Source organism: Tachyglossus aculeatus, chromosome X2 (assembly GCF_015852505.1).
Source record: "Tachyglossus aculeatus isolate mTacAcu1 chromosome X2, mTacAcu1.pri, whole genome shotgun sequence".
NCBI classification, from domain to species: Eukaryota; Metazoa; Chordata; class Mammalia; order Monotremata; family Tachyglossidae; genus Tachyglossus; species Tachyglossus aculeatus.
Genome location: NC_052100.1, coordinates 2,167,052 through 2,179,242, shown reverse-complemented (window position 1 = coordinate 2,179,242; position 12,191 = coordinate 2,167,052). Strand labels below are relative to the sequence as shown.

General features: G+C 44.0%; 1 protein-coding gene across 6 annotated transcripts in view; it reads left to right on the top strand.

Annotated features, from left to right (window-relative positions):
- Positions 1–12,191, top strand: part of LOC119949286 (protocadherin alpha-C2-like) — a 125,337-nt gene that overhangs the window by 90,583 nt on the left and 22,563 nt on the right. For all 6 annotated transcript variants that reach the window (XM_038770917.1, XM_038770914.1, XM_038770915.1 and 3 more), the window contains exons 2-3: positions 3,968–4,026; positions 8,247–8,335. In XM_038770917.1, the coding sequence (XP_038626845.1) occupies positions 3,968–4,026; positions 8,247–8,335 (148 nt within the window). The remainder of the gene's footprint in view (positions 1–3,967; positions 4,027–8,246; positions 8,336–12,191) is intronic.

Sequence of the window (12,191 nt, the reverse complement as noted above, 5' to 3'; positions counted from 1 at the left end):
GGACAACCTGATCACTTTGTATCTTCCCCAGCGCTTAGAACAGTGCTTTGCACATAGTAAGCGCTTAACAAATGTCATCATTATTATCTTCTAGACTGTGAGCCCGTTGTTGGGTAGGGACCGTGTCTATATGTTGCCAACTTGTACTTCCCAAGCGCTTAGTACAGTGTTCTGTACACAGTAAGCACTCAATAAATGCGATTGAATGAATGAATGAGCTGTGGGGAGGGGGTGGGGCGGTGCGGATGAGAGGCGGCTCTGGGACAGGATAACCGGGATGGGATGGAGGGGGAGAAGGGTGGGGAGAGGTTGGAGGGGAGTGAGCTGAGGCCTGTAAGGGAGGAGGATGAAGGGGTTGGGGAATCAGAGGCAGGGTGCTTGAGGTTACATGGTGGAGTAATAATAATAATAATTGTATTTGTTAAGCGATTACTGTATGCCGAGCACTGTTCTAATCAATCAATCAATCAATCAATCGTATTTATTGAGCGCTTACTATGTGCAGAGCACTGTACTAAGCGCTTGGGAAATACAAATTGGCAACACATACAGTCCCTACCCAACAGTGGGCTCACAGTCTAAAAGGGGGAGACAGAGAACAGAACCAAACATACCAACAAAATAAAATAAATAGGATAGAAATGTACAAGTAAAATAAATAAATAAATAAATAGAGTAATAAATATGTACAACCATATATACAGGTGCTGTGGGGGTAGATATGTGGGGGTTCTAAGCGCAGGGGTAGATACAAGGTAATCAGGTTGTCCCACGGGGGGGCTCACAGTCTTAATCCCCATTTTACAGATGAGGTAATTGAGGCACAGAGAAGTTAAACGGCTTCCCCAAGGTCACACAGCAGACAAGGGGCGGAAGCGGGATTAGAACCCAAATCCTCTGACTCCCAAACCCGTGCTTTTACCACTAAGCCACGCTCCTTCAAGCTAAAGGAAAGGAAGTCCGGTGCTGTAATAGTTAATCTGTAGAGTCCAGTGGCACAGCCGCAAATTTCTGTAGTAGGTGAGGACTCCGCAGCTCCCAGCTGGGGGTAATCCACACATCCTAGACTGCAATTAGCAAATCACTATAGCGACTGTCCACGGTGAATGGGCTAGCGCTATCAAGCCGATAGTTACAACAGGTGATAGCTGTAGCGTTGTTATCTCCTGGGTGAATCACGGTACTACTTCTTCGACAGGGTGTCGAGATCCCGGGGTGCGAAGGGGTGGAGGTCTTGGGGTGATTAGCGATTCCTTCCTTTTGCAGTCCCAAATTCCAGTTGCATGGCCATTACTGAATCTGACTCAATCATTATGATTATTTTCGTTGTTGTTATGTGTTCTTAGATAATAATAATAATAATAATAATAGTGGCATTTATTAAGTGCTTACTATGTGCAAAGCACTGTTTTAAGCGCTGGGGAGGTTACAAGGTGATCAGGTTGTCCCAAGGGGGGCTCCCCATTTTACAGATGAGGTAACTGAGGCACAGAGAAGTGAAGTGACTTTTCCAAAGTCACACAGCTGACAACTGGTGGAGCGGGGATTTGAACTCCTGACCTCTGACTCCAAAACCCGTGCTCTTTCCACTGAGCCATGCTGCTGCTCCAAATGCCTATATTGAGCACTTTATTCATAGCACACACTAAGTACTGGAGAAAGGGTTCAAAGCAAATGAGAGGCAACATGACTTAGTGGAAAAAGCCCAGAACTAGGAGTCAGGAGATCTTGGATTTAATCCTGACTGTATTACTTACTGTTGTTTCACTTTGGGCAAATCATTCATCCTCTCTAGGCCTCAGTTCCCTCATCTGTAAAATGGGGGTAACATCCCTGTTCTCCCTCTGTGAATTTCGTGTGGGACAGGACCTGATTCAACGCAATTATCTTGTATTAGCACAGTATTTAGCACATCGTAAGCATTTAATAAATACCATTATATTTATAAATCGTTTCAGATTATTGGAGGAGGCTAAATTCAGGTAGCCCTTGGATTTACGACATGATTGGTTCCCAGAAACCACATCCAGAGTTGGAACACTATAAATGGAACCAATTTCCTATTAGGAATAATGTTATAAATGGGGATTCGTTCCTGAACCAAGGTCGACTGCCCTATTTTTGCTGGAATTTACTCAGAATTATATACTCAATTATAGATGAGTACTATAACTACATTACTTTATGGTGAATCAGAGCGATTTCACCAGATGGTAGTTAAATTTTACTTCATCGGAAGTAAAGTGGACACTTCCTGTGACCTGTCCCAGTGATCAAGTAAACCCCCCAATGTTTCTATCTCTCAGCCTCTGCAGCATCCCTCATCCCTAGCCCATTTAAATTTTCCCCCACTCTGCTTCACGGTTATAAAATCTCCCCATTTCCCCTCAGCTCCCCTGAACTGCCCTCCTCTCCAGGGGCCCTAAAGGAGTCTAGTGTCGCCCAAACCGAAACTGATGTGTTGTAAAGCAGACACAGGGTACAAATTTAACAACTATAATGATGGTATTTGTTAAGCTCTTACTACGTGTCAAGCACTTTTCTAAGTGCTGGGGTAGATAGAAGCTAGTAAGGTTGGACACACCCCCTGTCCCACATGGGGCTCACAGTCTTAATCCCCATTTTACAGATGAGGTAACTGAGGCACAGTGAAGTGACTTGCTCAAAGTCACACAGCAGACAAGTGGTGGAATTGGGATTAGAACCCAGGTCCTTCTGACGCCCAGGATCTTTCTACTCGGCTACGTGATTTCCTTTAAAATTGTTCTGCCATTCGTCATAATCTGTAGGTAGGATATTAAGGTCAGACCCTGCAGGACGGTGGTGATCCTTTATGTTTTTCTCTCATTTTGTTGCTTTTTAATCTCCATCTAAAGCTCTGTCAGACACAGCTGCTTTGACCCTCGGTCAGGAACTGCTGCAGTCTGCGGGGCCAGCAGATAATTGCCATCTTCAGCAAAGCAGTTTTATTGTTTCCTCAATAATTGTTGTGGTAACATTTACTGAGCACCTACTGGAGGAGTAATATGCTGTATTTAAGAGCGTGGACAGTGCAAAGTAAACTGCCGTCTTCAGCAATCCAGTTTTATTGTTTCCTCAATAGTTGTTGTGGTAGCATTTACTGAGCACCTACTGGAGGGGTAATGTGCTGTATTTAAGAGCTTGGGCAATGCAAAGTAAAGCAGCAACACATTCCCTGCTCATAAAACGCTTGCTCTTTAAATAGTTGTGTCCTCTTATTCCTGCTCATGTTGACATTTTCCATACATTTTCCAGCAAAATCCCAGCCTGTTCGGGTTATTTTTGAGAAAACAACACATCCAGGATTTGAGGTGATGAGGGCTGGGGAGAAGGGGCGTGACTGGAGTCGAGAAGAACTCATTAGATCAATCAAATCCGGTGTGGAAGAGTGGGTCAAGGATTTACAACCTGCAAATTGAAAAGAAAACACTCCTTCTTGGTACTAACAACATTTCAGAGGTTGACCACACACTCTGTCTTGAACCTGGAGTCATTTTTTTTAATGGCATTTATTAAGTACTTACTATGTGCAAAGCACTGTTCTTAGCGCTGGGGAGGTTACAAGGTGATCAGGTTGTCCCACAGGGGGCTCACAGTCTTAGTCCCCATTTTACAGATGAGGTAACTGAGGCACAGAGAAGTGAAGTGACTTGCCCAAAGTCACACAGCTAACAAGTGGCAGAGTCGGAATTTGAAGCCATGACCTCTGACTCCAAAGCCCGGCCTCTTTCCACTGAGCCACGCTGCTTCGGTTCTTCCAGACTCAAATACCGAGTTGCAAATTATTTAGCTTTACTTCAGGTGGTTTGGAGGTAAAACTTCAGTGAGACAGAATACCAAATATCTATAGGAAAATATTCTGGAAAAAAGGATTCACTTCAGTTGTTTCCGCGGCAAGCCATTTTTCCCCCTTGGATTAACAGAAAAATCCCTCATGTTTTTACAGCCGAAGCAGCCCAATCCAGACTGGCGTTATTCTGCATCGCTCAGAGCTGGAATGCATAGGTATGTATTCTCTTTTACTGCTATTTATAATCCTGGGTCGCCTCATTCTGCCGCACCGAACAGGTCTGCACCGAGGAGGGTCTGTTGTCCCACCCAACGCTGCTCTGATGTCCTCTTAGAGGAATTCCATTATTGCTGCCATTTTGTGCCTATTTTTCCCCTTCTTGGATATTCTCTGGTCTTGACAAAGATGTAGGTTGTCTGAGAATTCAATTGAAAAAACTGTGGGGTTAATCACACCAACACCCCCTTAGAGTGAGCAGCTATGAATTCCGTTTTCCCTCCCCTGGACACTGATGTTTTGGGACTCCCTGATATGAGTTTGCTCCAGAAAGATGAGCCGACTCAGGATCACCAGTAAAACTTGTCCTCACACCTGGAGGAGAAATCCCGGGAGAACTCTCCCCTCTCCCCCTTGCCTTTCCTTTTCCCCTTCTCTTTCCTCTGCCGGGGGCAATTCTTAACTGCCTTGGGTTAGCTAGCCCCGCCCCTCCCGCCTAGGTAAATCCTATTCATTCATTCAATCGTATTTATTGAGCGCTTACTGCGTGCAGAGCACTGTACTAAGCGCTTGGGAAGTACAAGTTGGCAACATATAGAGACGGTCCCTACCCAACAACGGGCTCACAGTCTAGAAGGGGGAGACAGACAACAAAACAAAACCTGTGGACAGGTGTCAGGTCATCAGAATAAATAAAAATAAAGCTAGATTCATTCAGTCAGTCGTATTTATTGAGTGCTTACTGTGTGCGGAGCACTGTACTAAGCGCTTGGGAAGTACAAGTTTGCAACATATAGAGATGGTCCCTACCCAACAGCAGGCTCACAGTCTAGAAGGGGAAGACAGACAACAAAACATATTAACAAAATAAAATAAATAGAATAAATATGTACAAGTAAAATAAAGTAATAAATATGTACAAACAAACATATACAGGTGCTGTGGGGAGGGGAAGGAGGTAAGGCGGGGGGGATTGTGAGGGGGAGGGGGAGAGGAAGGAGGGGGCTCAGTTTGGGACAAGCCCTTACTGTGTGTCAAGCACTGTTCTAAGGATTGGGGTAGATATAAAATAGAAAAACAGTGTAGCTTAGGGATAGAAAGGATGATAATAATAAAAGATAGATCCCAGGGCCAGAGAGTTAGAAGGACCTGGGTTCTAATCCCAATTCCACCACTCGTCTTCTATGACTATGGGCCTGTCATTTCACTGCGTCCCGCCCATCTCATTTGCAAAATGGGGATAAACCCGTGAGCTCCACGTGGGATACGGATTGTGTCCAACCTGATGAACTCGTATTCATTCATTCATTCAGTCATTCAATCAGAGCTCAGAACAGCGCCTGGCATGCAGTAAGCACTTAACAAATACCATTTTTAAAATAATAATAATAATGATGGCATTTGTTAAGCGCTTATCACGTGCAAAGCACCGCTCTAAGCGCCGGGGGGGATACAGTGTAATCACATTGTCCCACGTGGGGCTCAGAGTCTTCATCCCCATTTTACAGATGAGGGAACGGAAGCTCAGAGAAGTTAAGTGACTTGCCCAAGGTCACACAGCAGACATGTGGGAAAGTAGGGATTAGAACACATGACCTCTGACTCCCAAGCCCGCACTCTTTCCACTGAGCTTCTCTAATAAACCAGTTAATCACGGAGATTAGGGACCGTGCCTGACATGGGGCTCACAGTCCAAGTAGGAGGGACAACAGGGGTTGAACCCCCATTTTTCCAGCCATGGGGAACGGAGCAGGGGCAGCACGGCAAGGACCCATTTCGGAGGAGGGGGAGGGAGATCCGGGGAGGGCTCGGGTAAGGGGGCCCCATCCCGGGGCTGCAGGAGGAGGCGCCAACCGAATCCCCTCCATCACATTATTAACAAAATAAATAGAATAGTAAATGTGTGCAAGTAATTAGAATAATAAATCTGTACAAACATATATAAAGGTGCTGTGGGGAGGGGAAGGAGGTAGGGTGGGGGGATGGGGAGGAGGAGAGAAAAAAGGGGGCTCAGTCTGAGAAGGTCTTTTGGAGGAGGTGAGCTCTCAGTAGGGCTTAAAATATGGAACGCTTCACAGATTTGTGTGTCAAATCCTAGGAGTCAATGCTTCTGACTCCTCACTGAGGCATGTTCTTAAGAATTACTAAAGTTTCTCTGAGGGATGAGAACTTCTCAGGCTCTACTCCCTGAAGCACAGTACCTTCTAGGCTTCCTACCACATTTTAATAGTCTCAGGAACATCGTTCAGGATAAATATCAATGTCGGTTGCCCATCACAAATTGATTATTAATGTATGATTAAAGCAATTACTGAATTCCTTATCTGTGATCATGCAAAACTTGTTCCTGATAAAAGCAGTTCTAAAGAGCTTAGGACATTGTTATCCTTTCTATCTGTCTGGAAGTTCTTGGTCTCTTCAATGACACTGGGTACTCAGGGAGATTAGATTGGTGGGTATTCATATCCCCCTAATCTGGCATCTTATAAATTATTTTCCCCAAACAACAGCAGCTGTTACAAGGGCCTAAATTAAAGAGCATATTGGTTCTCCTGCAGTGTCACTTTGGCAGTAATTGATTATTTAACATTATCCCCAGAGCTGATCTGCACCAATAGCGAGGCTGATTTGCAACCATGGTGGGGAATGAAAAATTCATAATAATTGCCTGAGCCTCTAGATACGAAGAGGGGGAGGGCCAAGAAATCAATAATTCCCTGGCTAGAAAAGGACAGCTTGAGCAGAAGACGTTTATGCTTCAGCCTCTGTTTGAATAAGAGCAAAAGATGTATATCTGATTATAATATCCAATTATATTCTCTAAATACATAATATATCCATCCTATTATGCTTATTCCATGAACTGTTATCTCTCACTTTCAAAGTTGATCTTCTGGATGGGGAGCATTATCTATTTAACTGTGACTGAAAAAGCTATAGGTCCCTGACTGTCCTTTTCATACCAGACACGGTTAAAGATTGTCCTTGCTGGGCTGATGTATTTGCTATTTGCAGTGTTTGGTGCAGTTTGTACTTCCTCCTTTCTGAGCAGAAATCAAACTTGAATGAAAGGAAAGGAAATCAATGTTAAACCAATGCCCCGATTATATCACTTAACTAATGTTTGTCAGTCAAGATGAATCACCCTTAAGGAGAAGGGGAACTGGGTTGCAAAGGCAAAGTTGTGACAAAGAGATCAGTTTGATGTTAAAAACCGGGAACACACTTACTTCTAAGTGGTACATGTATTGGTAATTTATTCCCCCTCTTCTGAACCTCGCCTTGAGATCAGAAATTAGCAGGGGCTTTTACTGATTCTGACCAGGCCAAGAAGAGGTGAAATGTCAGCTGCAAAGCAGATGCCAACTCCAAGCCTGCAGGGGCCATTGTGAGCAATGTCTAGGGGAGCTTGGGGCTAGGCTTATTAAAAAGACAATTTACTTCTCAGGCACCAACAGAGCTACTTTCTTCTAGACCCTTTGTTTGCTTGTAGTTTGCAGGGTATCATGGTAGGCAGTCGCAAGAGAAAGTTGAGAGATTGCAAAAGGGGAGTGGAGCAGGGCAAGAGGTATATGACATCTAAATTGGCCTCAAAAGATCATTACAGATGGCTCTCACTCCCTTACAATATTTACAAGATGAACTCTGAGGACAGGAGTAGGGTGGTGGCTAGCAGGTGGAACTATGTCAGAGGAAGGAGGAAAATGGTGGTTGGTTCCAGAACCAAAAACCAGATAGCCCAGTTGGAAACTACATTGGTGGCAAATTTGAAATAATAGGCCCAAGACTGCAAATGGATGAAGTGGATTTTAAGGGTTTAGCGCTAGTCCCTGGTTTGTGGGTGGCTGTTGGAAGAGGCCGAGAGAAAACAGGAACCATCTTTCCTAATTTATGGCTATATGAAGACCTTAAACCATTATTAAAATAGCCTTTGCACCCAGGCGACCGCTCCTCCAAATAAATGAGCGTCATATGGCACTGATGAAAACAAAAATGGCAAATGATGAAATATGTTTATGGCCAACAGGGCCCCAGTTTAGGGTTGGGCCTTATAGTAAATAAGCCAGCAGCGATCCTGCAGCTTATGCAGAATAATTGTCCAGTGGTAATGACTCAAGCAGGAGGGGATTTATTAGCCCAGTGCCTGAGTCCTTGGAAGCATGGTGGTCTTGGGAGTTGGGAAATACACAGCCAGGCTAACGGGTGTGTGTTTCTTCAGCTCTGTGCACCTGGAGGAGGCTGGTATCCTGCATGGCCGGCTTGGGGGACCTGATCAGCAGTGGCCAACCGTATCCAGTGCGAATACAGGTAAGGACCTGTACCCCTCGATTCTTGCTTTGGGGGTGTGGGTGTGGTCCTCAAAAAACAGAGGTAATGGAAAGACCTTGGGATTGTGATTCAGGAAACTTGGTTTTCTCACTCCTACTAGACTGTGAGCCCTATGTAGGACAGGGACAGTGTCCAATGTGAGTAACTTGCATCTGCCCTAGTGTTTACAACAGTGCCTGACACATAGAAAGTGCTAAGCAAATGCCATTATTATTATTATATTATATTATAATATTATCTACACATAATATTATAATATTATTTTAGTACCAGATTGCCATAGTAGTAGTAGTTTTTAGTAGCAATAATAATAATAATAATGATGGCATTTGTTAAGCGCTTACTATGTACAAAACACTGTTCTAAGTGCTGGGGGGTTACAAGGTGATCAGGCTGTCCCACAGTCTTAATGCCCATTTTACAGATGAGGTAACTGAGGCTTAGAGAAGTTAAGTTACTTGCCCAAGGTCACACAGCAGATGTGGCAGAGCTGAGATTCAAACCCATGACCTCTGACTCCAAAGCCTGTGCTCTTTCCACTGAGTCATGCTGTGGTAGTTTTAGTGGTACCACTAGTATGAATGATAGAAGTAACAATAGTAGTGGTAATATTTATCAAGCACCTCTATGTAATAATAATGATGGTATTTGTTAAGCGCTTACTAAGTGCCAGCACTGCTCTAAACGCTGGGGGGCATGCAAGGTAATCAGGTTGTCCCACATGGGGCTCACAGTCTTAATCCCCATTTTACAGATGAGGTAACTGAGGCAAAGTGAAGTGACTTGCCCAAAGTCACACAGCTGACAAGTGACGGAGCTGGGATTGAAACCCATGACCTCTGACTCCCAAGCCCATGCTTTTTCCACTAAACCTTGCTGCTTGTGTGGAGGACTATATTAAGCGCTGGAAAAAAATACATAGATGGGAGATAATAATTATGGTATTTGTTAAGCACTTACTATGTGTCAGCCACTGTACTAAGCACTGGGGTGGATACAAGCAAGTAAGGTTGGACACAGTCCCTGTCTCACACAGGACTCTGTCTCAATCCCCATTTTACGGGTGAGGTAATTGAGGCACAGAGAAGTGAAGTGACTTCTCCAAGGTCACACAGCAGACAAGTGGCAGAGCCGGGATTAGAATCCATGATCTTCTGATTCCCAGGCCCGTGCTCTATCCACTACACCTTGCTGAGATATGATCTCTGTCCCCCCAGGGGCTCACAATCTAAGTATAAGGTGGGTAAGGCTTTGAAGACAGACACAGTAGGAAAGATGAAATAGTATAAATATGAAAACAACATAAGACAAAATTCAAGGAAAGGGGATGTCTTTTAGACTGTGAGCCCACTGTTGGATAGGGACTGTCTCTATATGTTGCCAACTTGTACTTCCCAAGCGCTTAGTACAGTGCTCTGCACACAGTAAGTGCTCAATAAATACGATTGATGATGATGATGTGTTGGAACCTCAGAGCCCAGCCTCCCAGCTCATCAAGAGTCTAGGCACAACCATAGTTTCTCAGTGTCCTAAAACTTTTAAGGGTGTCATTGTGTTGCAGCTTAAAAATCCCCTGCAACCCTGCATGCACAGGGAATATTGGAAACAGGGCTCTCGGTAGCACTGGCCTTCTGTGTGACCTTGGGCAAGTGACTTAACCTCTCTGGGCATCAGTTTCCACGTCTACAAAATGAGGATAATCATGCCTGTTTTCCCCTATCTTGCCAGGGTGTTTAAGGACAGAATGAGATACTTCTGGTGAAATGGCTTTGGACAGAAAAGAGGGCTGTCCAAATTCAAAATGCAGTCAGTTCTCGAGCATGGGGGTAGTATTCTTGAACCCTATGTTAAGGAAAATGTTTGATGTAGTACTGACTCTGTGTCTTAATGCCCCACGTGTGCCCAGCTACTACTTTTGACCCTGCATCACAAGGTATTCAGACAGACACATCTTGTTGGAAGAAAACTCCCTCATTCTGCTGTCACATTCCCACAAAAAAAATGTATTGGAAAATACATATTCTGAAAGACCTGACTGAGTATTCTGTCTGGGGGAATCTTCTATATTTCCCTTTCCTGGAAACTCATCATCTCACAGCTTCCCTGCTTCAAGAGTATGGCTAGATTCTGGGTTGATGCTTATCTCTTACCTATTCCTGGGTAATAGTTAACAGGAGTTATAGGTGGCATTAGAATGACCAGTGAAATTGAAGTGATGGGTGACAGGTGACATTGGAATTAAAAATAACTACTGTTACTCTAGAATCCCGAAGGGTCTGGTTCCCCAGGGATCAGTGTCAGTTTATTGCTGTACTCTCCCAATCACTCAATACAGTGATCTGCACACAATAAGCACTCAATAAATACAACTGAATGAAGGAAAGGTGCTTCTCATTTGCGAAAGAAAGCTTATCTTCACAGGCCTGGAAACCAATTGTTCCGTGGTTTCAAAGATTTGGAGGATTTGGGATTGGCAGGGCCCAAAGAGGACCATTCACAATAGTCACTAATAATATAAGCATTAGGTTGTCCTTCTCCGAAGAACCACATACCTTTCAGATTGTTCTCAGAATGAGGCATATCCATGGAACTATATTCTCTGGAAGCTCATAGTGCTTTTGTTGTTATAATTGCATCGGCTCACATTCCCATTATATGATCACCAGACACTTCAACAGAAAGTCACTGCTGTCATAAAGATAGCACAAGCCACTGAAGTTGACAGGGAGCTAAAGCTGACAGGAGGCAGGGATGGAACTGAAAATTATTCACTACCCAACCTCCTAATTAATGGGAGAGTAAAAGTGGAAAGTGTGGAAGGGAATTCAGTGGACTGAGGCAGAAAGAGTTTCATCAGCATTTATTGATCTTTTATTGTGTGTAGAGTGCCATACTAGGTGCTTGGGGAGCACTGTATGTTCCTTGAGAACAGAGATCATGTCTTCTTCCTCTAATGGGCTTTCCCAAGTACTCAGTACATTACCGGGCACACTATAAGTGCTCAATAAAAGCTACTGATTGGTGGATTGAAGAACAGAAAGAAGAAAATGACATAATTCCATTGAGTTTATGATCAAGTTGGAAAGATTAGACAAAGTGATGAATATACCATAGTTAAGAATGAGATAATAGATATAAATAATAGATATGAATACAGGACTACTAGTGATTGAATAGGTACCTAAGTGTTAAGGTGGTTGATGGAGTTGGTATGATCAAGCAGGGAAGGCCTTCTGGAAGAGGTTTTTTTTTAAAGTGGGCTTCGAAGTAGTAGAGGGACATGATTTGGGGAAGCTAAAGGGGGAGGGTGTTACAGATAGGGGGAAAGGTGGGAGTGATGGGTCAGAGTTGGGAGTGTTAAGAGGGAGGGGTGGTGAGAAAGTTTGGTTGGGAACAGCAAAGAACATAAGCTAGGGTATAAGGAGGAGAAAAGAGAGGGTAGGGAAGAGGGAGCCAGTTAATGGAAAACCTGAATGCCAGGAAGTCAATAGCTTTTCCTTCTCAGCCACTTAACCTAGGAAGTGAAATGCAATATTAACTTGTTTCTCAAGGATATAGAGGCCCACCTTCAATCCCTGCTTCAATTTGCCCCTGTGGACCTCCTCCTGAGCAGAAATCTGAAATTGAATATCAACACTGACCAGCAAGGGGGTTCTGCAAAGGTTATTCTCCTCTCTGGGCCTCAATTTATCCACCTACAAGCCCCAAAGGGCTGCTCTGAGGGCTGGTTAACCCTGCCTGCCACAGATATACAATCAGTACAAGTATTAATTTCACATTCCCTTAGTCTTGCTCTCTCCTTTGGTCTCAGGAAGGTGCTAATCACTCATTTTTT